General features: G+C 36.7%; 1 protein-coding gene and 1 long non-coding RNA gene across 2 annotated transcripts in view; one reads left to right on the top strand and one right to left on the bottom strand.

Moving 5' to 3' along the window:
• The window catches only part of LOC145994834 (2-amino-3-ketobutyrate coenzyme A ligase, mitochondrial-like), a 49,122-nt gene extending 38,336 nt beyond the window's left edge, over positions 1–10,786 (top strand). The window contains exons 6-8 of the mRNA XM_083131189.1: positions 2,730–2,922; positions 6,589–6,766; positions 10,318–10,786. Of these exons, the coding sequence (XP_082987315.1) occupies positions 2,730–2,922; positions 6,589–6,766; positions 10,318–10,475 (529 nt within the window). The 3' untranslated portion in view covers positions 10,476–10,786. The remainder of the gene's footprint in view (positions 1–2,729; positions 2,923–6,588; positions 6,767–10,317) is intronic.
• Positions 10,787–22,633: 11,847 nt separating this feature from the next.
• On the bottom strand, positions 22,634–27,048 carry LOC145991056 (uncharacterized). The gene is made up of 6 exons (XR_014442004.1): positions 26,943–27,048; positions 25,314–25,457; positions 24,759–24,812; positions 24,145–24,333; positions 23,242–23,296; positions 22,634–22,736 (listed from the first exon to the last, which is right to left on the bottom strand). It is a non-coding gene; the product is annotated as an uncharacterized LOC145991056 (long non-coding RNA).
• Between the last annotated feature and the right edge of the window lie 294 nt (positions 27,049–27,342).

Here is a 27,342-nt window from a genome sequence, read left to right as displayed (position 1 = left end):
AGCCACTTAGTTGTGATGGTTGCATTTACCACTGACCCTTCCTTCAGCAAAGTTGGGAGCATGGATGTTATCTTCAGACACTCCGTGGCATCACTGTTAAATTACTTCATCCTATGCAGTTGATATCAACTGTAGAAATTCCAATATGAGCATGATAGGTTATTCTCAAGGAGTTGAAACAAACAGCAGTGACATCGGCAGAAAAAGAAAGTAGGGAGGAGAAGAAGGGAGTTTTCGTGAGCAGTTCTCTTCAACATACCAGGCTAGGTTGACTCTTCAACATACCAGGCTAGGTTGATAAATTTGTGACCTCCCCTATGAGATGTGGATATGGCCAACAGTGCTTGGGGGTTGTATTCAACATATTCTCCTCCTAACACAATGCAGTTTTCATATTACTGCTGCAATGCTTGCGGACTTTGCAAGATTGCTCTACAAAGCAAGCCTCTGTCCGATTAATGATGGCATCTGCACCATCAAAATGCATACCCTTCAGAACCATTTGGGAAAGAAATAATAGCCCGATCGTGCCAAGTCTGGGTATATGGCAGATGCTCCTGTATCTGGAACTGCAGCTGCTCCAGTTTGTCCATTGTTTGACGTGCCTTATGGACGGGCACATTTTTGTGGAGAAAGATGACCCCTTTCGCCAGCTTTCTGCATCGCAGCTTTCCTTGAGTGCCACCTTCAGTTTGTCCAGTGGAGATATATAATACCTAGCATTGATGGTTGCACCACATTGGAGCTAATTGGTCAGCAGGATGCCCTCACAATCCCAGAACACCGTTCCTAGATCTTTTGCAGTAGACCACCGTACCCTGGCCTTCTATTGGCATGGAGAACTGCTGTGCCACCATTCTGCTCACTGCTGTTTTGTCATGGGATCGTATCAATACAACCATGTTTTGTCCACCATTACCAGTTGTTGCATAAAACTGGAGATACCTACTTGAAATCGGGCCAAAACATCCATGCACTTCTCCACCCATTCATGCTTCTGATTGGCATTCAAAATTTTGGGAATCCATTTTGCCACACAACCTTCCTCATGCCTAAGTTCTAGGGTGACCATAATATTTTGACCCAAAAATGGGACATCCCAAGGAGATCAGTTTACCTCCTTTCCTGAAAATATCAGTTCAACATAATCATAAAATTATTGTTATTATTAACGTATTGTTGTTATTTATTAAAGCATGGATAAAAGGACAGGATAAACATACAAATATTATTATTATTATTAATAATAATAATAATTATTATTATTAGTAGTAGTAGTATCAAAGACATTATTATCCTCGTAAATTACGCAAAAAAAGGGGTAGAAATCTGTGTTAAAGCATTTGCGTTCAAACGAACGATTTGAATTATTTTTTCAACACATTCAATTTCACATTAATAATGAAAACAAGCACACAAACTATTTTTGGAAGAAAGAAAATGCTTGATAAATGCATTCCGAATATATATAACTATCCTATGAGTTCCACATGAAAGATTTATTATCAATTAGTTTTGTACTTAATATCTACAATATTGTATTTCCAATCTTTGCCACATCTTTCAAATGATATAGCTTAATAAATTAGAATAGACCAGCATATTATTATAGCTTTCTGCATTTTTCTTTTCACTAATAGCGCATATGTTCAGTTGAACTATTCTAATAAATGTTTGGACTTTTTCCTTTAGTTTCTTTTGTGGTGGTACTATAAGTTTGAATTGCAGTTTGAATTAGTTGGTTTAAGTCCATTTTATCCCAGATAGGCTATTAGGGACTGGACCTAAAGTGGGATCCGAACCACTGTGCAATGTGCCTCCCCTGTGTATCGAACCAGGAACCCATTGATTACAAGGCGATGGTTATACCTCACAAGGTCTAAGGTCAGTATTCTGATGGGGTCGCCCCTGGTCGGCATAACCAGAACCGAGCCAATCAGTGCCTTGGAGCTTACAAGCCTTGGCACATAGAATCTAAGAAGAAGAAGAAAAGGCTTCCCAATCACTGCACATGTAAGAGACTTTCACTTTTGAGTTCATGAGACTGCTGGAAGAGCTCTGATTGGTGTGTGTGACCAGCAGTGATGGCAGTTAGTTGCCTTGCCCATGCTGCTGTTGTATGTCCGCCATCCTGGAAAAATCTGAGAGTGGCTGAATTTGTTTACATTTAGTGTGAAAACTTTGTCTTAATTTTTTTTTACTTTTTATGAATGTGAGTGCCTGGAATTGATTGTTCACTGTTAAAAAGTGGTTTTCAAAGCTTTTTTGGGTCTGTAGGCTTGTCAGTGTTTAATTTATCAAAATTTGGAAAATGATTGACCATGTGCTTGGAACAACAGTTTGACCCTGAAAAAGTTTTTTACATAAATTGGGAAGTATTGTATTTTGTTTCATCCCTTTATATATGTACATATATGGGATTGAAGTTAAATTTATAAATAATAAATTTATTTTCTGTCCTAGGTTAAGTTGTTAAAGACTAAAATGCCAAAATAAAATCAGAAATTGCATTGAAAGCTATATGCAAATGTATGTATTGTACAGCCTGCTCTAACATTGGTTGTAATGGTGTTACCACTACGCCATCGGGAAGGCTTGTGGTGATAAATGTAAGTGCCAAAATAATTTAAATTTGCCACTTCACTAATTAGTAATAAGATATAAACTATGAGATTTATATTTTTTGTGTGCATGAATATTTATTAAAGTAATGTTATTTTGTCTTGTAGGGGAACAGAGGAACATTTTGATCTTTATCCCCATATTGATATTATCAATTCAACACTAGGCAAGGCTCTTGGGGGTGCTGCTGGTGGCTACACAACAGGGCCCAAGGAGATAATAGATCTTTTAAGGCAACGTGCACGGCCATATCTTTTCTCAAATTCACTTCCCCCTGCTGTGGTTGGTGCTGCCAATAAGGTAAGTGTTGCAGAGAAAATCAGCGTTAACACGATACTGTCTTACTCCTCGTGTGCTGGAAAATGCAGCATGTATCAAAAGTAGTGCAACCCTAATGTTGATTGATGTTAACATGCAAACTGCAAGAGATATATACATCGGGTTTTGTGTATTATAAAACCGTGTACACCCAACGGCGAAAGAAACCGTAGGCGAATTGTCCACCACCATTTTCATTCAGTCGTAATTACATAATGTGATGATAATGATTTAAAATAAAGATGTCAATAAGAACAATGCCTGCTTTGAACCAACATAGTTTCATTCCTTAAAACAACACAGGATGTAGAATATAGAAGTTCTGAAAATAGCGGTGGACAATTTGCCTACCATTATGTTTACCGTTGACTGTATATTGAGATATAGAAATACTGTGGAACCTCGATATTAGGTATTTTAGGGGGCTAAGCTGAAAAACTTAAAATGCAGGGAAATGTAAAATCAATAAAAATTTGATAACATTTTGCCATGTTGGGGGGCCATCAAAATTAAATGTGTAATGGGGGTTCGACTGTAGATAATTTTCAATTTATTCCATGCAAGAAATTCTATAAATGAATGACTCAAGTTAGACTAGTTTTCTTTTGAGAATGGCCATTCACTTAATGGATTTAGGAATAACCATTTTAAAACAGGGTGTCTACTCACCGGGAATTTCTTGAATTCCATGAATTATGCGTGAATTATTGTTTTCGGGAATTATGAGTAAATTCTGCTTGAATTTTTCCCAATAGAAGTGAAAAATTGCAATTTTTCATTGTTCACTTATTTATTAATGCCCTGAGGCAAGTTTTTCAGTTTAGCTTTCATTTTTATCGAGGAAGGAAAAGAAAAGAAAGCTGCGTGGAAAATAAAACATAATTCTCTCAATCTGTTTGCTTTGTTAGTGTCCTTTGCAGAACAATCTATCTGACATACAAAACATTATTGCAAGATAAGAGATATCTTGAAGTTGATTAGGTAAATTTGAAATTCTTATAAAATTACCAATTTTTCGAAGATTACAACATCCCGTAACATTGTGACAAGTTTGTAGATGTATTTCTTGTCTGAGTACACGAAATGGCAAATGTAAACTCCGCAGCTTAAACTAAATATACTGTTCAATTTCATTGAATTAGAATTTTTGCATACATTGGATTCACACAGACCCTTTATATTGTTCATATATTTGTGTGTGTGTGTGGGGGGGGGAGAGGTGGTAATACAGGTAGAAATAGAGAAAACATGTGCATGTACCCTTGAATTTTTGGAAAGTTCATCTTGAAAACCGGGAATTATACTTGAATTTTATTATGGTCCTGGAGTAGCCACACTGTAAAAGGAAGTAAAAAGGTGACCCTTTTGATCAATGAACCCTTAACAACAATGCTAGGTAACACACCATTCGACCAAGTGGGGAAAAGAAAAATGGAACCCTCTGTCGAAACCCACCTCCACCTGCATACATTATGTTATTAATACTGCATTCCCCCCCCCCCCCCAAAGTATTGAACTATTTTCAGTGACTTTGCACGATTGTTGGAATGTAACAGGGCAACATACAATATTATTTTCATTCACTTTGGGTATTTTGATGAACAGAGCATCCTTCCGAATAAGATTGTTTTTGAAAAAAATTCAAAATTTTTATACTTTTTCTTTTGTTAACTTTCATTATTGGGAGATAAGATGTTTAAATTTCACTACCGCTGAGAGTCCTGTCATTCCACTTATCTGTGATAATAATTAGCTCTCCTTCCAAGATTATTTTTTTGTGCAGGAAAAACGTGTGCTTGATAGCCTCCTGTCCTTGAAGGTTAGCCATCATCAGAAACAGATATCATCCACTAAAGGGTAAAAGTGTTGTTCGCCAGTGGTATTTGTTTAACAGCAGTGAGAAAGTTACACATACTGAAGTTACCTAGAACCATTTTATAGACATCTTTACAACTTTTCACTTTTAATTTCAATTAGGAGTCTTTTTACACAACCCCCTTTTTCAAACTTTAGACATGGATTTTTATTCAAACATAATGTGATGGGTACAAGTAGCATTAGCTGCTAACACGTGCATACCATGTTATTAATACATGTATCTACCAATTTGGGTTGACAACCCTGCCAGAAAGCACGTGCGCATGTGTGGCATACCTACATCTGTGGAGAGTTGGGAGTCCGGCAATGAGTATACCATGGAGCGTTGGCCGGTGCAGACGCAGATTGCGGCGGTGGAACCCTTCATCCATGCAGGCACCGGCACTGCAGAGGATCAACAAAAGTTGCCATGCACCTGTTCCAGAGACGCACAGCATTCTGAGGTGGGGTAGATAATGGAGAGCCGCGACTAATGTTGTGAACCGTCAGTTGCCGTGAAATATGCTCTATTCCACAGGACATGTTGAGCCACGTGTCATGAAAGCCTTCCCACATCATTACGAGCAGTGCACCCAAGCAGAAGGAAGGACATTTAGAGGATGTTATTTTCTAGGTGCACTGATGTCTGTATTATTGTCCATATTACACACTGTATTAAATGCCTATGGGTATATTTCTATTTCATAGCCATATGAAGTTGCTACTTGCACTCACCGTCTTTCCATTGTCATTTGAAGTTGGTAGATACAATATGCACCACCCTGTACATTCATTCACTGAGTCATCTTGACCCAGTCCCCTTTAGAAACATATTTTTATCTCTGTGAAACTATTAATTTCAAGAAAGAGTTGGGTTCATTTTACTTCACATTTTCTGCAACTCTTGGCTAATCACAAAGATGAGTGATGATATGATGAAATTGATTAAGGGACATTCGCAAGGAACAACCATGCTGGGATTTGAACTTGCAACCCTTGACATCATAGTGCACTGTGCCAACTTCTCCGCCACGGAGATCGGCTAATTTCTAGAGAGAGTTGTGCATGGTAATGTTGCGATAGGTGTTTGAACTCCACCTGCTAAACCCCATTCTTTGTTACTTCCTTCCCTGGCTATTAGTGCTAGAGTTTTCATTCAACTTTCAGCGGTCAGTAATTGGCAGCAGTTGTGGTGTCTGTCAAATTGGAGAGATTCATAATAATTAAATTGATATAAATATTGATTACAGACTTGTTGAAATTTTTCACTTGCAGGATTTTGTGAAGACAAGCAATGACAGTCACTTATAGAATGAATTGTGAAAGTTTGCCTTCTTCGTTTCATGTTAATAATGTGAGGAGGAATCATTTACATTAAGGGAACTCTCGACATTAGCAAGTTTATATGGTGCTGGACCACTAGACCAATTTTTTGGAGGGAAGGGGTCGTTACATTACATTGACATGACTACTAGTTTAAATTGCACAAAAATGGCTGTGGGTGACAAGTGAGACTAAAGTATAACCGTGGTGGTTGCTTTTCTACGATTATGATCATAGAAAATAGCCCTATATTGCACATCACCTCTCCCCCTCCTATCTCTGTCACACACACTAACATACACACACACACACACTTGCCTTTTTTTCATTGCTCATGATCTTTCGGATTGTCTTTAATTTACCCGCTTCATTATGTTCATGATTGACTCTAAGTGATAAGCACTATTAACTGCTGATGAAATTTCATTTTAAGTGTTGTTAATATTATTCTTGTTATTTTGCATTTAGGTAATGGATATGTTATTAATTAATTCTCTACTGCCAAGAAGAGTTGCAAGCAACTGTGAGTACTTCCGGTACAGAATGACGAAGGCTGGATTCCAAGTGATGGGGGCCTCACATCCCATTTGTCCCATTTTAATTGGTGACGCTCAATTGGCTAACACATTTGCTAAGGAGATGATAGGTAAGATCTTTCTAGGTGATATTTCAACATAAATATTATTTTTATCATAAATCTTACATAAATGGTGAATATAGCCCAATATTGAATACATATTTATGTACAATAATATATCATGATCTGGGTCGTGTTTTGGAATCAGGAGCAGTACATGTCAAATCAACAAGATTCTCAACCTTACATTTTTTATTCATTCTTGATTGAAATTTGTCACACTGAAAGGACCAGCTGAGTGGGAAAATATGCAAAGTTGCAGGTCCATATCTTTTGTATGTCGAAAGTTACAGGGGTGCAAAATGTGCGATTTTGACATTTTTTTTCAACATCTTGTTAACATTAAATTGCAATATTTCGGCAATCAGGGAATCTCACACATGTTTATATTTTCCAGACTTTTGAATCACCCCGTATTTCTAAAGACTGAGAATGTAAATATCAGCTTCATATATGGTAATTCAAACATTATTGTGTTTATATTTAATTCTCGTTTCTGTTTTACTTTGGAATTATACAGGGTGTCTACTAAATGTCTGTTTTCAAATTCCAGGTTTTTTCCAGGTTTGTCCAAGTCTGTTTATATCATTTTCCAGGTCTATATCCTTTTAAACAAGAAAAGTTCTTATTGTTAATAACCCCTACCAGAAGGCCAGTTGAGAAAAATTTGCAGTAACTAACAAAAGCAAGCTGTGTTCTCACCTTTAATTGGCATGTAATTCCCTTGGTAGTAGTATATTTTTACATTTTGTTTTTACTACAAAAGTTTTAAAAATTATTAATTTAAATTCTAAGCATATGTTAATTTATATAATTACATGTTACTGCTTATTCTTCTTGGATGGGAATGGCCAGTTACACTACAGCAAGAAAGAGGTGAATGGCTGTAGAGGGGCAGTTTAAAACTTTTGGAGCCGAAGGCCATTTTCACAGGTATCCCCCTTGGTGCCCTAACCAATTTTGAGCAAAATGCAGAGTTTCAATTAAATGAGTGTAGATCGGAGGCTAAATTTCCTAGAGAGATGAATGATATACCATTGTATGCGGAATGAACCAGAGATTCAGACTATAAAATTTATGCAAATTCGGCGTATATGTGGTGGGGGAAGGGGAGAACTCCCAAAATTCCAAAATTTCGGAAAAATTGGGTATTTTCCCCCCTCCCCCAAGAAAAAAGTACATGACAGTGTCGACATGCACGTGGAAATTATCGCTGGCATGTAAGGAACACAAAAATATTTGCATTATTATCGTATGACCATTGTAACGTGAGTTGTACCCCCAAAAGGAGTGGTCAACATGCCACTGATTCAAGCTTCAAAATGCAGCGTTACTTTGAAATGACTGTAGCTCAGACGCTAATTGACCTAGAGAGATGAATGATATACCGTTGTACGCGGAATGAATCACAGATTCAGACGATATAAAATTTATGCACATTCGGCATATATATGGAGGGGGGAAGGGGAATCCCCCAAAATATTTTTTTTCTTTGAAAATTTGGGGTTTCCCCCCGTCCCCAAAAAATGGACATGAAAAGGTCAACATGCACATAGAAATTATTGCTGGCATGTAAGAAACAGAAAAAAATTTGCATCATTATCATATGACCAATGTAACGCGAGTTGTACCCCCGAAGTGAAAGGCCTGCATGCCACTGTCTCAAGCTTCGGATTTCAGCGAAATGCAGGGTTACATTGAAATGACTATAGAGGCTAATTGCCCTAGAGAGATGAATGATATACCGTTGTACACACGACTTTTTTTTTCCAAAATCGGTGGACAGTGATTACATGCAGTCAAAGAATGGTCTTGTGTCGTGCTTTCCTTCAAGTCTAGTGCATCCAGCATCCATAGAGTCAACGCTAAAAGCTAATTTTGGTGCACCTTTTCTAAGATGAAACACACTGTTTTTTTGTATAGCTGCTATAATTTTTTTGTATTTACTGTATGCGCTTCATTATTCATGGGTTGCTGACAAAACTGTGTTCGGTTGTATTTAGTTATTTGTAATACAAGAATGTTTTTTTGTTTTTTTGGGGTAGGATGTAACAATTATCAGTTGTGCAGGAGGCCTCCAATTTTCCAAATTACCATAAAATTAAGATTTTTAAAACATTACCTGCATAATTTCAGATCTTTTTCAAAATTTGGAGAGCTTTTTTTTTTTTTTTTTTGTGCATGTAGCAAGAGTGCACGTGAAATGTTCCTACGCCAAGAGACCAACACCTGGGAGAGGCAGTTTATTTTTGCACTCCACTAAAAATATTATTTTAAATTAAAGCACAATATATACCATTCATATATAAAAAGGGATACATTAAATTTCGTATGAAGTAAAGTAAAAAAAGCAAGAAATTTAATGTATCCCTTTTTATATATGAAGTGAGCGATATATGTTGTGCTTTCAATTAAAATAATATTTTTAGTGGAGTGCAAAAATAAACTATTGTCCTTTTTCATTTCCTTTCTGTGAAGGTAAAGTACATTCCATAGCTTGCTTTCACTTGTATCTGGCTTCGCCATTTCACTGACACTCAATACTGTCGTCACTGTCACACAGTTGTGGAATGTCTATCGGTGCAGGTACGAGTCTTGCAACTTAAAAATGATGAGACAGGAGTTTCTCAGGTAAATGTTCGGTCACTGCCGGGGTGAACGTGGTGCAATTGCAAAATACGCACAGAACAAAAAGGGCCAACAGTGATCGGAAAATGGTCAGATCGCTTTGAGAGGAGAGCTGGAGGTCTTAGAGATAGGTGGGGGGGATTGAGAGACTGCATGCTCGAACAGGGTAAGTTTCATCTTCCCTTGTGTTTGCCATTCTCAGTCATGGCGGTTATGGGTCTAGAAAACATGTTTCATTTTGTTATTTAATCTGGTCAGGTTTGTACCTCAAACAGTTCTTTTGGGGAACATGAGTGAGCGAGTGCCGAGCCATTAGGGCCACGACACGCAGTAAAGTTAATACTATTCTAAAAAACTTCATAATAAAAGTCTAAATTAAGCAGATAAGTACGCTTTCAACTCAACAGGCATGGCGCTTACAATGTGTTCGTTACTGCTTAAACCCATATCGAATTGTTCCAACAATCGCTGCATCATACTGCCAACACTCACGGAGGAAAGATAAGGTAGAAGGGTTTCTTTCTTTCCTCTAAGCTGCACCAAATAGACAATTGCTGAATGTTCTGTTTAGGAAAAATCCAGACGTATAAAATATCTTGTCAATAAAGGGACCACGGAAGATTTTTTTTTAAAAGGGGGAAGATTTTGGCTGAAAAACTAGTCAATCAAGGGACCAGAAAGGAAAATGTTTTTACAAAAGGGAATAAAAAGGAATGTGGGCTGAATAAGGGGAAAAAAGGGAAGTCAAAACTATGTAACCTTGTTGGTGGAAGATAATTATCAACACTGTTGTTATTTATTCCACGATCCTTGTTGTAAATAAATAAAAGGAACTCCCTTTAAGGTCCAGTCTAATAATAATCATATTACAAAATCAAACAAAGATATACCGATATGTGATTGCAAGTTAAACTAATCATTTTTATTTTCAGATTCTGGAATCTATGTGGTTGCATTTAGCTATCCAGTGGTTCCCAAGAATAAGGCCCGCGTTCGTGTCCAGATTTCTGCATCTCACATGGAATCAGATATTGACTATGCCGTGAACTGCTTTGTCAATGTTGGCAAGAAACTGAAATTGATTGAATGAAGCATACTCTTTTAGCTCTCTGACAAAATACAACTACTGCGTATAAAACAACGCCATTAATAATTACGTAACTATATTTTCTATATTTGCCAGATTTATATTTTTTATAACTTTTTTTTTCCCTACAGGGTGAACTTTGCTATTTTATGTGTGTAGTCTCATGTTACAGGTTATATTTGTTGCAAAATGATAAAAAAGAAAAAGATAGATTATACCTAACATTTATGTTTCCTACTTGTAAAGATGTAAGAACACTGCATCAATTATGGTCAACAATAAAGATAATATGGTGTGGTTTCTGATGAAAATGATTTATTGAGTCTTTCTCTTGTAGCATTTCTAGGTTTGTGAACTAGGTAGTAAATTCTTCCACTTTTAATATACACTCTTTGTTTTCTTGCTTTCAACTTGAGAACCCACTGTTGATTCTGCTCTTATGAAAATCACTTTTTTCTAAAATTCTTGTGTACAAAATGAATACAATTTACATGTGGATACATTCCAATAAAAAAATGATATTTCTACATGTAATGCATCTCTAAGAAAGATGCAGAAGAAAATATAATGGTGAGTTAAATCAAACTTTAGGAAAAGATTGGGGGGAGGAAGAGGGGAATGTAAAATGTAGTACGAATTGCGACAGTGAAGCACACTGATATTGTGAAAATTATTTGACCTGTCAGAATGTTATCTGCATTTGATTCGTCCTTTTTATAATAGCATATTCAATTAAAGCATGGCTTATGTCTTGTGTGAACATGATTTGTAATAAAGTAATGTAAAAAATCACTAGGGCTCAGCCGATATCTCTTTGTTCAAAATTTTGATTAATACTTGTTTGTAACTATTCCACTGCAATTGTATGAATCAATTTACCAAGATTTTTTGCTTTAAAATATTCAGGAATTACATCAGAATATTAAACTACATATTATGTCATCATAAAATTAAGTTTCCTCACAAAACTGTTGTAGAACAAAAATAAACTTTGATTTTGCATAGTTTCCGGGAAAATTACACTCCGCCAAAGTATCGCATGGCATTTTTGAGGAGGTTGTAAAAGACCAAAAATTCCAGAAAAGTATTGACCGGTATTGGTAAATACAATTCCGACCTATACTTTCCGATACCGATATCTATACATTGGCATTGGTATCTGCTCACCCCAAGAATCACTTATTTCAATTTTGGCATGTATTACCACTTTAGTTCATAATATTTAGTGTGTCCCAATAGTCATCATTATCATGAGGAAGACTGCTTGAAAGATATTGTCTAGGAAGGTAATAATATGTGCCAGACCATAACATCATGATCGACTATTTAATTTATGAACAGCACATATAGGTAAAGTTATGAATTATAGCATTAATTTTGGAACAGATTGAAACCACACAGGTTTCTTTTTCCAAACTTCATTGATGCAAAATGAGAAGTTTGTGAAATACCTGTTATATAAACATTCAGTGTGCGGTTTAGAAATTAGTGAAAAATAAGGTATTTACCAGCATTATTATACAGTCAACTCTCGATTCAACGACCTTTCACAGTTCCCGGGAAAAGGGTCGTTATTTCGAAGGGGTCGTTATTGGAATTTGCACCAATTTTTTTCAGCTTAAAGGGAGCTCAAACGGACACAAAGATGCCTAGAAGATGGTAACACCATTTATCCTGGTAGTTATACAACCTGTTATGCACAGGATGCGTGTTGTGAGAAGGAAAATAGAACATGAAAAAGTTTTCACAAAAGAGAATTTAAAATAATGTTACTTTGTTTCAATTGTGCACAGTCGTTGCTTTTCCAGGAAATTCTTACAATTCTAGTTCATGAGAAACCCGTTTCCACTGAGACCTATGGAAAGGAAAACAATCTCTCCCTTATTGCAAGCGAAACTCGAAGAATCTTGACACCAGTCAGACTGGTGCCAGCAAAAGTCGGGAGATAATCGGGCAGAATGAATGTTGGATTTTATACGGGTTTACTGGAGCATTGTCTGTTACAAGATTAACTGGTAAGACTAGATCTCTCGGGAGAAACAACATAACCTGTCTAGGTACAAAAAAATAAAGGCAGGGCTGTAATTTTCGTTCTGGTTCGGCTGTGTAAAATACATGGTAAAAAAAAAAGTCACTTTTCTTTGCTTCAACCAACTTTATTCACCCTCCTTCCCCATTCAAGGGAGCAGTCCAAACTCCTTCCTTGACTTGCATTGTAATCCAGCGTGAAAAAGGAAACGCGCAACTTTCGATCTGTTTTCACCCAATGCGTATTCTAGGACACGTCATTAAACAGCGTGGCAGTCGATAATCATTCGGGTTTGGAATTGAATTTCACTTTAAACTGTATATTTAGTCCCGATTAGCCCATCAGCATAAAATGAACTGAAAACAAGCTTTATGAAACTGCGCATTTTCACATATCAAAATGGTAGATCCTTATTTACTCTCACGTTAATCGACGATTTAATGTTGGATTTAGGAGTATTCTCGATGTCAAACACCCACCCTTCCAAACGCTTTCCCCTTGAATAATGTCTTTTTAATCGGTCTCAGCGACCATTCCTACATTGAACACTCTTTTTTTTTCCCCTCCACATGAATGGTTCTGAAGAAAAGTAAATTAAATTTACAGTTTTGCTTATTAGAAGGCGCAGAACATGAAGTTATTTTAACTCTTGTTTTGTTTTCTGGAGATCGAATTTCGTTATCGTCAAATCAAAACAGCTTTGCGAGATTCAAAACAATAACTTTTTTCCTTCACGCTGGATGAGTCATCGCTGTTATCGGCAAGCAAGAGCTTTGCAGACGCTAGACAAAACACTGGCGCCAGCTGCATCGTAAAAACAAGGAGACCGGCTGGAAGTTCGAGCAACAGGTGGCGGAAGAGAAAAGTCCCAACATTTTAAAGATAACGCAACTGTCGAAGACGGAACTTTTAACAGCAGTGTAAAGAAGAAAGAAATGACCCTTGCTTTACATTTTACGACGCAACAGACAATAATTCGGGCAATATTTTCTATGCAGACAACAGCATTAAAAAATATATATAATAAATAAATTTTAAAAAAACAACTGAATTCTGCAATTATCAACATTGCCGTGCACACCAGTGGCAGAGTATAAGCTGGGGAAAGGTTAGAGGGTCACCTTTTTTTTTTACTTGTTCTATGGTTTTTGTTCGTTTTCAAGAATATATCCAGAACTGGTTACCCCATTTTAGACGTCAAAGGAAAGGAAGAGGGGTGGGTCCTTTTCCACCCTCGCCTGTAATCAGCCCGCATCAGGAAGAAATCGTGGCTGAAACAATCTGCATTGCCCCCCCCCCCCCTACGTTTGCTGACAGGAAAAGAGGGAGAAGTCAGTCAGCCAACGGAACACTTTTTTGGCAGATATTACGACATCGACACAATTAGGAAAATGTATGAAGTGGGAAACGGGAGTTATGATGCACATAAGAGCGAAGTAAACTTTTGTGGAAACCTGGATGACAACGCATTAAGCGGGTTGACGATCTTTAGTTCACCTATGTGGTTTGATTATCTCTAACAGTTTCGCTTTTTTATGAAGTGTTGCAGGGAACAAAGAACACGTTTTGAATGAAAGCGCTTACCGGAAGTTGTCGGCTACAAGGCCGAGAGTTGCTCACTCACGGGAACCTGCTGAACTCTAGGTCAGAGCTGGACAGATGGGCCAGACTTCCAGGCGCCACACATCTGTATTTTCGAACATTCCTGCGATCTTATCTCTCAACGTGGTGTATTTATCGATGAAAGAGCTTGACCTGCCACACACATTGGCAAAGACTGCAAGTCCAGCAGTCATTTCGGGCTGCTCCCACCCTCCCCTGCGAGTTTTCAGCAGCTCTTAGGACAAGGAAACAAGTCAAGTCGATTTAAAATAACATCCAAGCACATTCGATCTTCTCTTCTCGCGTATCCAAGAGCAAGCGTGACAAAACAAGCCTGGCGCGTTGGGTAGCGGCAGTCTGGTGCGGGGTAACATTGGTGCACTTGAGGGAGGGGAGGTCAGAGGTCATGTGCTATTGGATATCACTCAAGCATGGTGTGGTGGTGTCTATTTTTAGTTCAGACCTAATTGTGAGCAGTAGAGCGCTCGTAAAGGGAATGAGTGGAGAAAAAAACAACGCATTTTTCGGCCGATTTCCTTCAATTTTTCAACTTTTTTTTTTCAAATTTTTCTATCTTTTTCTAAATTTTTCACGGTTCCCGGGAAAAGGCTCGTTACTTCGAGAGGGTCGTTATACCCGGGGTCGTAGAATCGAGAGTTGACTGTAATTGTATCAAAGAATTAAAACACTTTGATTTTTATATAATTATTTATTAGTGAATAAAATTATTTGATTTTTACTTTGCATACAGTGTTGATTGTGTTGAAACAAGTCTAAGCTTCTGTAGTGGTTTGTACATTAAAAAATTATTTTCTATCTGTTCAAGAATACTATATGCACAATACACATATGCTTACTAGTTTTTATGGGTTGCTGGCTGTATACAGTATATTGAATATTTTGTGATAACAACTGTAAGTAATGTAGACCAGTATTTTGTTAAGGATTGAGGAGACATAAAACAAAATCATTTATATTATGCATGAAACCATTAATTGATTTGTGGTAATTATCTCAGACAATTTCTACTACCTTAATCCACCATTTCACTTTTCTAAGTTAAGATTTTCAGTATTGTATTGAGGTATTTTTTCAGAATGAATTGTTAAAATCTAAAATAACAATAGTCACAAAGTCAACAATAACAGAAGAAAAGGTATTTTCGTACACAAATACTGTGTAACCTCGATTTTATGTTTTTCAGGGGACCAAGCTGAAAAACTTTAAAATATGGAAAAATGTAAAATCGAGGAAAATTTATTAACTGTTTACTATGTTGGGACCATCAAGATTGAAAGTATAATGTGCGAAAATGTAAAATCCAGGAACGTAAAATTGGGGTTCCACTGTATATATTAATTCCATGCTTTACTTATATTTGTGTAAAATGTGAGTTTCAACCATGTTTGAGCTGTGATTTAAAAAGTAATTGTGTTAGTTATATTTGCTAGGAAATACAATTTTTGCCTTTGGATTTTGGGGAATATTCTAAATTATGAATGTGTGGTTGTCATGTGGCGTTAACTTTGTATAAGGATTTGGCTTTGATTGAACTCTTGTGTGCATCATTCCAGTGTTCCAGTGTTTCATAACATGAAGTGAGGATGATAAATTTACAATGTCAGAGTTCCTAAAGATCAGATATTTTTAACGAGAAGTTGATCTGACAAAATGTACAGGACTTACGCTGTATGCCTATTCTTCATTCATTCATACATTTACAAATTTTATGAAGTTCATCAACCGGCCTGCTATCTTCTGAAGTTCAGTTAAGCAATATGAGCAGTTTCTGTTGTCTTCAACACTTCGTGCATTTACAAATTTTGTCTGTGTGTCTCTTCCAAATATCATCCAGACTCATTTCAAGCACTATTGGAAGAGAATTATTTTGTGAGGATTGGGATAAGAGAGTTTCAGAGAACTGTGGTCCTTTATTCAGTATTAAATGAGTCGTGGTTGACTTGCATGCAAAATTTTATCATTATCCTGACATCATTCTAATCAATATTCAGCACAAATCGTACAGATATTGTTTTTCAACTACACCAGATAAGAATCTCATTTACGTGAAAAATGCCTACATATATATTATTTTTTAAATATATTTTTACCTTGTGTAGAATTAATTCTTCAATTGTGCGTAGAATAGGTAGGAGATGGGCTAGACTTCTGTTCTCCCGTATTTCCGTGGAACTTCCGTATAAGTTATTATTTTCATTCTCCTAGCTCCTGTATTGACATTCTATGTATTGACATGTTATTTCATTAACGATCGACATTGCAAAATTTTAAATTAATTTTGATGTAATATGAGTTCGGCGGTATAAAACTTCAAGTCAACTGGAAAACGTTGCACGTTTATTAGCCTTCGGGGAGCAGAAGTGATGTCATATCTTGCAGTAGTGGATTGACACTAGATTCATGGTTCTGCACGATCAGTGGACAATTGCATATTGCTTAGGACTAAGCAACATGCAAATTTGTAATTTTTTTTCTGTATTGTGACCTGTAAACTATAGAAAATGTAAATTCTTTTGTTAAATATCCATTCCATTAACATTTTTCTGGAGCAATACTGTGATAAAAATGTATAATATTTGTCACGATTAAATCTCCTGTAAATTCAATGCTGAAAGTTGGAAATCTCCCTTAAATTCATGGCCGAAAGTTGGTCATCCTAGTAAATGTCCAATGTAGTTGAGAAGTCTCTATCAGTTGGTTTTCTGGTACACATACATAAACCTTTAATGATGGCCATTTCCAATGAAATATGTCAATTATAAATAACTTGAATGTTTCGCACAGAAGTTTGAAGTAGAAGTTTTGTGCTTTAAACTTCTATGTGAGCAATGAGCAAGTTGTTTAGAATCCATTATCTCCATCCACGTACCAGAGAACTGATATTTCGAACAGAACATGAGGTGATGCCTTTTCATCATGCTCTGATGGGTCTGTTGTGTACCCTATTGATGCCCCTCTTTACTGAGTTCACATGCTCTGTCATCACTACTAGGTGTAATGACTAGGCTAAAAGGTGGAAAATAAACATATTTGACTACATACATCTAGTACTTCTAGCTTAAGTCATTAACTTATCAATCATCCCATTTTTAAAAATGTGACGTTTGTAATAAGGCCATGAAGGAAAAAAAACTGATTATGGAAGAATATATTTTTAAAAAACACAATGTTTTCATAAATTAGTTCCTACAAATGAAACTATTGACTGTGGTAGAAACTGAAACAGTGGTCCAAAAAATTGTGAATATACTTTTTGTTCACGGTAATATATCAATTTCTTTCTAGCATGAGACTAAACAAGCAATATGTGTGTATTATGATTGACAATTTTTGTCCTTTCTGTGGTAGACACCATGTCAGGTGTCCACAAGAGATTTTGTGTGTTAAAGACCACTTTCATTTATCAAGGAATAGATGACACATGCCACTTGAGAACAACCAGTCAAATGCTACATTTCACACTATAGCCACATGGTTTATATTCAAGCTATGCGTGTCATGTGCTGCTTATCACATGTGAGTGAAAGCACCCTGAACAAACAGGCTGGAAATAATTTACGTTCCGATAGGCTTGACCTGATATTGCTTTTAAGCAATACAGATAGCTATATTCCTACCAGTTTCCATAGCAATCCTTGAACATTGAAGTAATTTAATCAGCATGTTTTTAAATGTTACATATATATCAATTTTTGCTATCAACTTTTGTTTAGTATTTTAATTTTTTGAGGTTTCTGTGGTATATTTCTTCAAAGTATTAGGTTATTTGTTTTTGAACTGGTGATATTATTTTTCTTTTTAAGTCTGGTAATTGTTTTATGTGTATGCATGTTGTTCAATGTTTTCTCTCTATTGTTTTTTTGTTATTACAGTTAAAAAGTATTTTATAGGGCTGAGCCGAAACAACTTTGAACCGATACCGATACTGTTACGGATTCCCACCGATACTGATACGGATACTTGAAAATTGCAATAATTAAAATTTGTTCAAAATATTATGGTGAGTAAATAATCTTCTCCTACATGCATGAATTTACCATTAAATTTTCTTTAGAATATTCAAGAATAACAGAGTATTAAAATTAGATGTTACGTAATAAAAAAATAGAGTTTTCTTTGATAATTTGTGCAAAATAAAGAGGGAGCTTGAATTTTGCATGATTTAAAAAAATATTAGACTCCCTGAAAATGTCGCGTGGAATTTTTGCTGACTCCGTGAAAGACCAAAATGCTGGAAAAGTATCGGCTCGTATTGGTAGGTGAATTCCAACTGATACTTTCCGATACCGATACATTGGCTCAGCCCCACTATCTTATATAGAAGCCTACTCATCGGTGTTGGTTCGATTGTAATACATTATATGTAATAGAATAAGAAAGGGATCCAGAAGGCTAAATCTTCCATATACATTGTATTTATGCAGGTTTTTTGTTCTATTGATAGGTGAAAATAATTTAATACACATGAGGACTCTGCCTCCTGTTAGCTTGCTGGTTAATTTTTATCTTGTCCTGGATTCAATTCCCACACATTTCAGTGGTTCACACCCAGTATTAATCAATCACTTGGTGCATAATGTAAATTTTAATAGACTTGTGAAAATTACAGATTTTCCTAATTCTGTTGTGAACATTCTTACATACGTTATGTAATGGAATGGAAGCCTCCAAAATTTCATTGTTGACCCATTGCAGAGCTACTTGAAAATAAGAGGCAATGGGGCTCGATGCACTGCCTGCACATCACCCAATGAAAATGCCGCTCTGGCAGGCCCTGACCCTTCGAGGGCTGTTGCCCCATGGGTTTAGTTTAGCTTGAAGTTTTACTTTGATTTTGCAAGTTATTGAATGCTCACAAAAATCAATCAGTTGCAAAGCTTATCTCTATTAATACCTTTCATTTGATCTTTCTGATAATGCAGTGTACCATTCAAATTTAGATATATCTATGCCTTGCAAAATTTACTTTTCTATTATTTTTTTTTTTTAAAAAAAGTGTTAATAATGATGTAGCTGCTATTCCACTTAAATGACTATTGGAGTTTGTATGCTACATTTTCATTTTTATTTGAAAATCACAATTAAATGTTGGACATTTTTGTAATTTCAATACAATATAATGTATATACTTAAAGGTACTTATGATAGATAGTGAGTATTGATTCTACATTTCAGGATTCCACTGATCCCTTCATCAGGTTACAAAACTAGGCCAGTGTAACTACACCTTAACTACACTGTCCTAGTTTAGTAACCTGATGAAGGGATCAGTTGAATCCTGAAACTTAGTTTTCATTAAAATCAATACTCACTATCGTAAGTACCTTTAAGTCAGTGGCGAAGCTCCTATGAGGCTTTTGAGGCTTAGCCTACCCAAAAAAATGTTGAAATTAAAATGTTCTTATACCCTGTAACAATCAAAGTTCGTTAAAACGAATTAAACTATGTAATCCGAACGTTTGGTTCCGCCGATCTCGTCAGGCAGGCCAGAAAGAGAGAGCGGGTTCGGGCCGAACTCGGAGGCTTTTGACGAAAAGCCTCGCGTTTAAAAGGCAGCTACAGCATGAGCTCTGTGTACTGGGAGGGGAGGGGAAGGGGAGGGGACCACCGATTCGCTGGGTAAAAGCGGCTAGCCTCAGGACCAAACCTGTTGTGCTTCTTCTCGTGCAAAGTGCGTCCGTCGTTCACGTGCTGCATTGTTGAATGTTAATTTACTTCAAGTGCATCCGCGCGTGTGTTTGTGTGTGTGTCACATAGTGTATTTATGTTATAAAAATATAGTACTGTGAAATTGTGTTGGAAACTCTAAGATGATTTGCAGTAAAATAAATGTAAGTGGACAAGACTTCGTGGCTCTCAGATCCTTAACCTACGAAATATTGGACACACTGACTGTGCAACTGGAAATACGTTTTGGAGATCTTGAAAAGATAAAATTTGTTGAATTGGTAGACCAAAATAGCTTTGGGGAATATAAACTACATTTTCCTGTGATGAAATTAATTAACCTTCTGTCCACATATCCATTTTTCAACAAAGAACGATTAAAAAATGATTTAAAGAATATCTGTGCTGATGAAGAAAAGCATTTACCTCCTGCAGACCTTCTAAAATTCATAGTTAGCAATGATCTTCAAACAATCTACAAAGAAGTAACACAACTTATCAAGTTGGTCTTGACATTCCCAGCTTCCTCCGAAAGAAATATGAGCACCCTCAAGAGAGTAAAAGAAAAATATCTCCGTAATTCAATGAAAAATGAAAGATAAAGTTCTCTCAGTCTCAGTACAATAGCCATTGAAAAAAAAAACTGGTTAAAGAACTTTCTATTGATCAAGGCTTCAAGCAAAGAGGAATTGATACTTTTGCGACCAACAAGAATCGACGCATGAACCTGCTGTATAAAAAAAATATAAGCAGATTTTTCAGCCTACCCAGTATTTACGCCTTAGCTTCGCCACTGCTTTAAGTATATACATTTTATTGTATACTAACTTATTCAACGTGAGTAAGTCGCACAAGCACTAAATGTGAATTGTAATTTCATTCATTGGCTTCTTTTTAAGTTGTGATGCAAAATACATATTAAAAATTATGATACATGTTCAATGTTAATATTATAGTGTGTTCACTCACAGATTCATCAAAGTGAGTCAGGTTATTACAACTGAGATGTGTCCATGACTGTGTTAATATATTTTTGTTGAATAAAGATGCACAAGAAAATCTAGTATTGAAAAATTTTAATGTAGAGAGAGGGAGGATGTATCCTTTGCTCAATCTTTTACATAAATATAGTGTTCAAATGAGATTATATCTTAGTTTTCTGTTATTACTCATAAATATTTGTATTTACTTTATACAGTTGTTTTTATATTTTATATATATTCTTTTATAGTATTCTATTTTTGTAAGTATTTGTTCAGAGGAAGTATTATATGTGTGTCTTCCATATCTAACATGTAAGAAAAAGGTATTATGTAAATGATCTTACATGTGAAATATTACTAAATAAAATAACGTTAAGAGATAGGCTTAATTATTAGTCTGTAGTATTGTTAAGTCTATTCTCAGAAATCATTTTCATGACTTGTATAACTGGATTAAATAATCTGAAGAAAGTATATGGAAATATAATATTTAGCCTGAAATATACTTATCATTTTTACAAAAAAATATACCTTAATAGCTTAACGAAATTCCTAGCCTTTAACACATTCACGCCCAGGTCTGGAGGGCCATTTAAACGGCCAGCCCAGGTATTTTCTGAATCCAAACTTACCTTAAAAAAAATAAAAAATAAAGCTGCCATCTTGAATTTTGGAGTTTTTCAAAATGGCAGCCTGGCTGCAAATGGCACTCTTTCGTAGACTCTTTCAGCCCCGCAGATGGAAACCTGACCTTGTTGAGGGTTCCTGCTGGTGTCCCTTACCGATGAGCCCGCATTGGTCCTCCAAGGGTCGGAACAATTTGTACCGCATCGGATCTCCACTCAAATCACATGGTGCACCCCTTTTTGTTCGCCAATCAATAAACTTTGGGGAAAATGCTAAACGACCTTAGTTTATTTGTTTGTGTATTTTACCTAAAGTGTCAGATACAGTACTGAATGACCATTTTACATCGAAACAGTAACAGCAGAAAAAAATACAATAATAACATCAACAAAATGGAATACAAGATGGCACAGAAAACAAATCAAAATTATACATACATCATTAACAATTTTCTATAACTTTCTGTTGCCAAGAATATGTTCACTTTCGGAGGCAAGTTATTTATTATATGAGCGAGGAAGCCTGTAGAAGGGAGAACCTTGTAGTGGGATTGTGAAAGAGCTTTATGTTGCCGGTTGGCCGTGTGGGGACTTGTAGATGAAATTTGTTGAGCAGAAATTCAGATTTAATTTTGCCATTCATGATTTTCTGCAAAAATGTCATGTCTGCTAATTTGAGACGTGTGTGTGTGTGTGGTGGTTGGTTATTTAAGACTGACATAATATCTGTTTTCTGATGGTTCCTCAGAGAAGGTATTTGTTGGCGAGCAATGGTGAGGAAAATGTCGAGCACAGAATTAATCTAGGAGAGATTAGTTTTTGAAGCCATGGTCCAGATAGGAGAACAGTATTCAAGAATAGGGGTGATAAAGGGATTTGTAAAATATGCTGATGGATGGCTATGTCAGTTATCGATGACTATAAAATATATTACCAAACAGAAAGGAAATGGCAAGAGTTTCGGGTTTGAATCCCAGTGAAGAAACATACTGGATAGGATCTCACTTTAAGCTGTAGGTCTAGTTCCGATTGGGCAGAAAGTGAACGTAAAATGAGACTCAGTAAACTGAAAAAGAAAATAGGAATCCTTCACCCTTTTAAAAAAAGAGATTTTTTGGTTCATCATAAGTAAGATGTTTATAATGTTTATGGGAAAAATTTTATTTGCATTAATTTTTCAACATTTACAATTGTTCACAATCGTTTCATTACTGTTGTTCTTCTGTAGCATTTGTGCTCTCTTCTTTATTGTGTTTGACATCTGAAATCTCGGTGAACTGGTCAGTGTAGCCATATTGCAGCTCTTTTGAATGACGTCATGAACTGACAGGGCCCCCTGGAAAGAAATACAAGAAGTACACGTTAACAGTCTGTCAATCATAGTCTGAATATTTGTACACACGCCTCGTATAGTACTTAGACATCTTGCTTCTTAGCATTTTCAAAAGATACACTTCAATCTACAAGATGGTCTGGGATATCTGCAAAATCATTCAAACTGTTTTAATTAATGAAGATAAACTTCTAACCATGTTGAGAAGGAGTGAAAGAAGCAGCAAAAGAAGTGTCAAAATTTGTAGACTGTACATCAAGATCTGATTATCACGATCATAAAGAATACATTCTGTTTACCTTTTCAGAACACCTACAGAAACCACTAAAAAATACAAAAAATATCGCAAAATTTCTTGCTATAAGATGACTTTTATGCTAATCTGTTCGCTCAATTTCTTTCCAGAGTCCATTACCTGATGACAAGTTGAATATCATCCTGTATTACATACATTAACAATTTTATAAGAAAAGCTAAGAATTATGGAAAACGTTTATCCACAACTTACCTAAGGGGGGCCGGAACCATGCTTCGCGGGGTGACCTCCTGTCTGGTGGCACTTCCTGTGGAGATGGAAAATGAGGTTTTGAGTTCTCACTACTAATAATGGAGACACAAAAAATAAAGTTTATTTTAATAGGAAAGGCTTAAACCTACTTCACAAGAAAATTTCTGACTCCAAAAAGTTTTCAAGTTAAAATAGATCTACAGTAGGGGGGTTAGGAAATGTTGTGGCATTGTAAGTGATCAAATTCTGTACTTAGTGGAAATTTACCCACAGGGGCGAATATTAGGTCTTTATTGAATATTTTAAATCTACTTTATGCACAGTAAGGCTAATCGGAACTGGACCTACAGTTCAAAGTGAGATCTGTACTACGATGTTCCTCCACCTGGAATCGAAAGAAGTGCAGAGACGATGGCAGGCAGAATTTGATATATGGACTCCTTGGGGGATCTTGTGAAAGTTTGTACTACTGCTTCCATCCCTTTTTCATCCGAAACTGATTTCTTCCTGCCACACTGACCCAGATCACACACAGTTCCTTCCCTCTGAAACTTGTTACGTAATTTTGTAATTGTTACACGTGACGGTGGTGCAGTATCAAATTCTGCCCGCCATCGTCTCTGCACTTCTTTCATGGTTTCACATTTCCAAAAACACTTTAAAATCCACTTCCGTTGCTCAACGGAAAGGTTCCCAGCCATCTTGTTAATTACGTGTCACTACTGGCAACTAAAAGAAAAACAAATGAATGGCAACAAGCACTAATCATGACAGATCCAGATCCAAAAAGTTCCATCAGGTTATCTGTAATACTTTCTCTGTTATTAACATTCAAATAGTTTAAACCCCTTTGTGGGACACACTGTATCTACAATTTGTAAAAGAGTGTAATCTGTTACTTACCTAGTTATAGTTGGAAGTGCCGCCTTCCCGCTACTTCGTTCCCTCCGCGTTTGATCAACCGCCAGTGGTTTTCTTCCGTGTGTCTAATGCTGTGTTTTTGCTGCGGGGGGTATATGTCTTGGCAGAGGTCATAGTCGAGACACTCTGCCTCCTCGATGTTCTCAAAATGACATGTACTGACGGGGCCCCCTGAAAAGAAGTAATAGAAATATAGGCTACGTTAACAATTTATCAATTATTGTGTACACACAAACTGTTTTTAACTTTTATTAATGAAGATAAACTTCTAACTGTGATCACAAGGAGTGGAAGAAGGACAGAAGAAAGTGTCAAAATTCCTAGACTCTACACAATATGAAGAATGCATACTGTTTACCTTTTCTGAACACCTACAGAAACCACTAATGATCTCTAAAATATCATAAATTTTGTAGCAGTAAGAAGGCTCCTCATATGCTTTTCTTAACATATGCTAAACTGTCTACCCAATTTGTTCCCAGAGTCCACTACGTGCTACGTGATGATAAGTTGAATATCATCCAGTCGAATGTTACATGCCTTAAGGGTTCTACAGAAAAGCAAAGAATTATGGAAAACGTTTCTCAACAACTTACCTAAGGGGGTCGTAACCATGCTTCGCGGGGTGACCTCCTGTCTGGTGGCACTTCCTGTGGAGATGAAAAATCAGATTTTGAGTTCTCACTCGTAAACATGGCGACTCATGAAATACACTTCAAATCTATGTCACATGAAAATTCTCGACTTCAAAAAAGTTTCAAATTGAAAGAGAACTACTGCAGGGTGGTCAGGAAATGCCGTGGTGCTGTAACTGAATGATCGAATTCTGTACTTAGTGAAAAATTACCTACAGGGTGATGCAGTTTAAAGTGGGATCCGAACCACTATGTGCCTCCACCAGGTGTCGAACCTGAGACCCTTTGATTACAAGGTGACAACGCATTATGAGTTGTATCTCAACAGTTTGCGTATCAGTTGATAGACGCTTTAGTATTGAATGGATGACTTTCTCTGGAACAGAATTTCTAACGTGAGGGTGCCAGTGTATGCCTGCTGAAGATTTTAGTGGGCCACATTTTTAAAGTGCGAATAGCCAAAGCAATCTTTATTGAAAATAGCTACAATTTGTAGGAGTTTATCCTGTAACTCACCTGGATTGGTTTGGAAGTGCCACCCTCCCGCTACTGCGTTGGCCGCTTCCCTTTGTCGGCAGAGAGCATAGTCGAGCCCTCCACCCTTTGGAAGCGGCCTCTATTCGGCGGAGGGCATAGTCGAGCCCTCCGCGACGGGGCCCCCTGGAAAGAAATAAAAGAAATATACATTAACAATTGATCTATCATTGTTTTCAATTTTGTGCATATGCCACACTGAGTACTGTTATTGTTCTATAAAAAAAAACAAAATATCTGTATTCCTGTAAACTTTTTCACTCTTATTCATGAAGGTAGAAAACAAAAACTTCTGATCATGTGCAGAAGAAGTGAAGGAATGAAAGAGAAAATGTGTCCACGTACGCTATATAAAGCACACCACATTACTAAATTCGTAGACTGTACCTAGGTAAATATTGTGCATTTATGGTAATCCAACAGATCATTTTCCCCCTCAATTCATTTCGGCATGTTTCCGGCAAACTGATCAGATCCTGCATTGAAAACATGCTGGATAAGCATTGTGTGAATATTCTTTACGGAAGTGATTCAAGGTCCAATTGAATGCATGATCTATGACCTTCTCCGAACACCTACTACAGAAACCACTAATAAACTTTAACTCTTTCGCTGCGGTCGTCGCATTTATGCACAGCACGCCAGGTGCCTTGCTCTGCGGACGTTGCATTATTGAGAGTTCATATTTCCACTCGCTGCGGGTGTCGCATTTCCGAAGTACGTCACTTTTAGTAGCCTTCTGACATCTGTTGATAGTATTTGGAACTATTTGAACTTGTAGTTTTGTTTTTATCCGTATGATGTCGCTAATTATGCCTCCGTTCAGAATTCTTTGACATACGAGCGTTGAGTGCTCTGACATGTCAGTTTCAAATGCATGTTCGAATGTAAACAACATGGCTTCGTCAAGTCGTCAACACTTGTCTGATAGTGATGTTACTCAACTGTTATTTGCCGACTCAGAATCAGAAGGTGAATATAGTTGTGACGATAATAGCGACAGTTTTTAGGAGACTTCAAGTGATGACAGTGATTGTGTAGTGTCTGATGAAGAATTTGTACCGCCGTCCGTAACATCATGGAGGAGAGTGCAAAACAGCATTGATCTAGGTGCGGGAATTTCAAAATTTCATACCACCAGGGACTACAGATGGTTTGCCAGTGCAAGGAATGACTTTTGTAAGTTCTCTATAACATATTCTGCAATGTAATTTTGTAAAATTATTATTTCTAAAAAAATGTTTTTTTTTTTCAAAATTCCAAAATGTTTCAAAATATCATACCACCAGGGACTACAGAATGGTTTTCCAGTGCAAAGAATCACTTTTGTAAGTTCTCTCTCATATATAATGCAATGTAATTGTGAAAACTATTTGTTTATAAAAATAATATATTTTCGAATTTAATTACGCAGCCAAGGGATATTGTGTGCCAGAGAATTCCGCAGCGAAAGAGTTAAAATATAATTTATAGCATTAAGAAGGCTCCTCATATGCTAAACTTTTTGCCCAAATTCTTCCCAGAGTCCAATACGTGCTACGTCCGAATGTTAAATGCCTTTAGGGCTCTACAAGAAAAGCCGAGAATTATGGAAAAAGTTTGTCAACTTACCTAAGGCAGGCCGGAACAATGTTTCGCGGGGTGACCTCCTGTCTGGTGGCACTTCCTGTGGAGATGGAGAATCAGATTTTGAGTTCTCACTCGTAAACATGGCGACTCATGAAATACACTTCAAATCTATGTCTCATGAAAATTCTCGACTTCAAAAAAGTTTCAAATTGAAAGAGAACTACTGCAGGGTGGTCAGGAAATGCCGTGGTGCTGTAACTGAATGATCGAATTCTGTACTTAGTGAAAAATTACCTACAGGGTGATGCAGTTTAAAGTGGGATCCGAACCACTATGTGCCTCCACCAGGTGTCGAACCTGAGACCCTTTGATTACAAGGTGACAACGCATTATGAGTTGTATCTCAACAGTTTGCGTATCAGTTGATAGACGCTTTAGTATT

The sequence above is a fragment of the Lepisma saccharinum genome, chromosome 1, assembly GCF_977018435.1.
Source record: "Lepisma saccharinum chromosome 1, izLepSacc3.1, whole genome shotgun sequence".
In the NCBI taxonomy this organism is placed as follows: domain Eukaryota; kingdom Metazoa; phylum Arthropoda; class Insecta; order Zygentoma; family Lepismatidae; genus Lepisma; species Lepisma saccharinum.
This window is presented reverse-complemented; position numbering and strand designations above follow the sequence as displayed.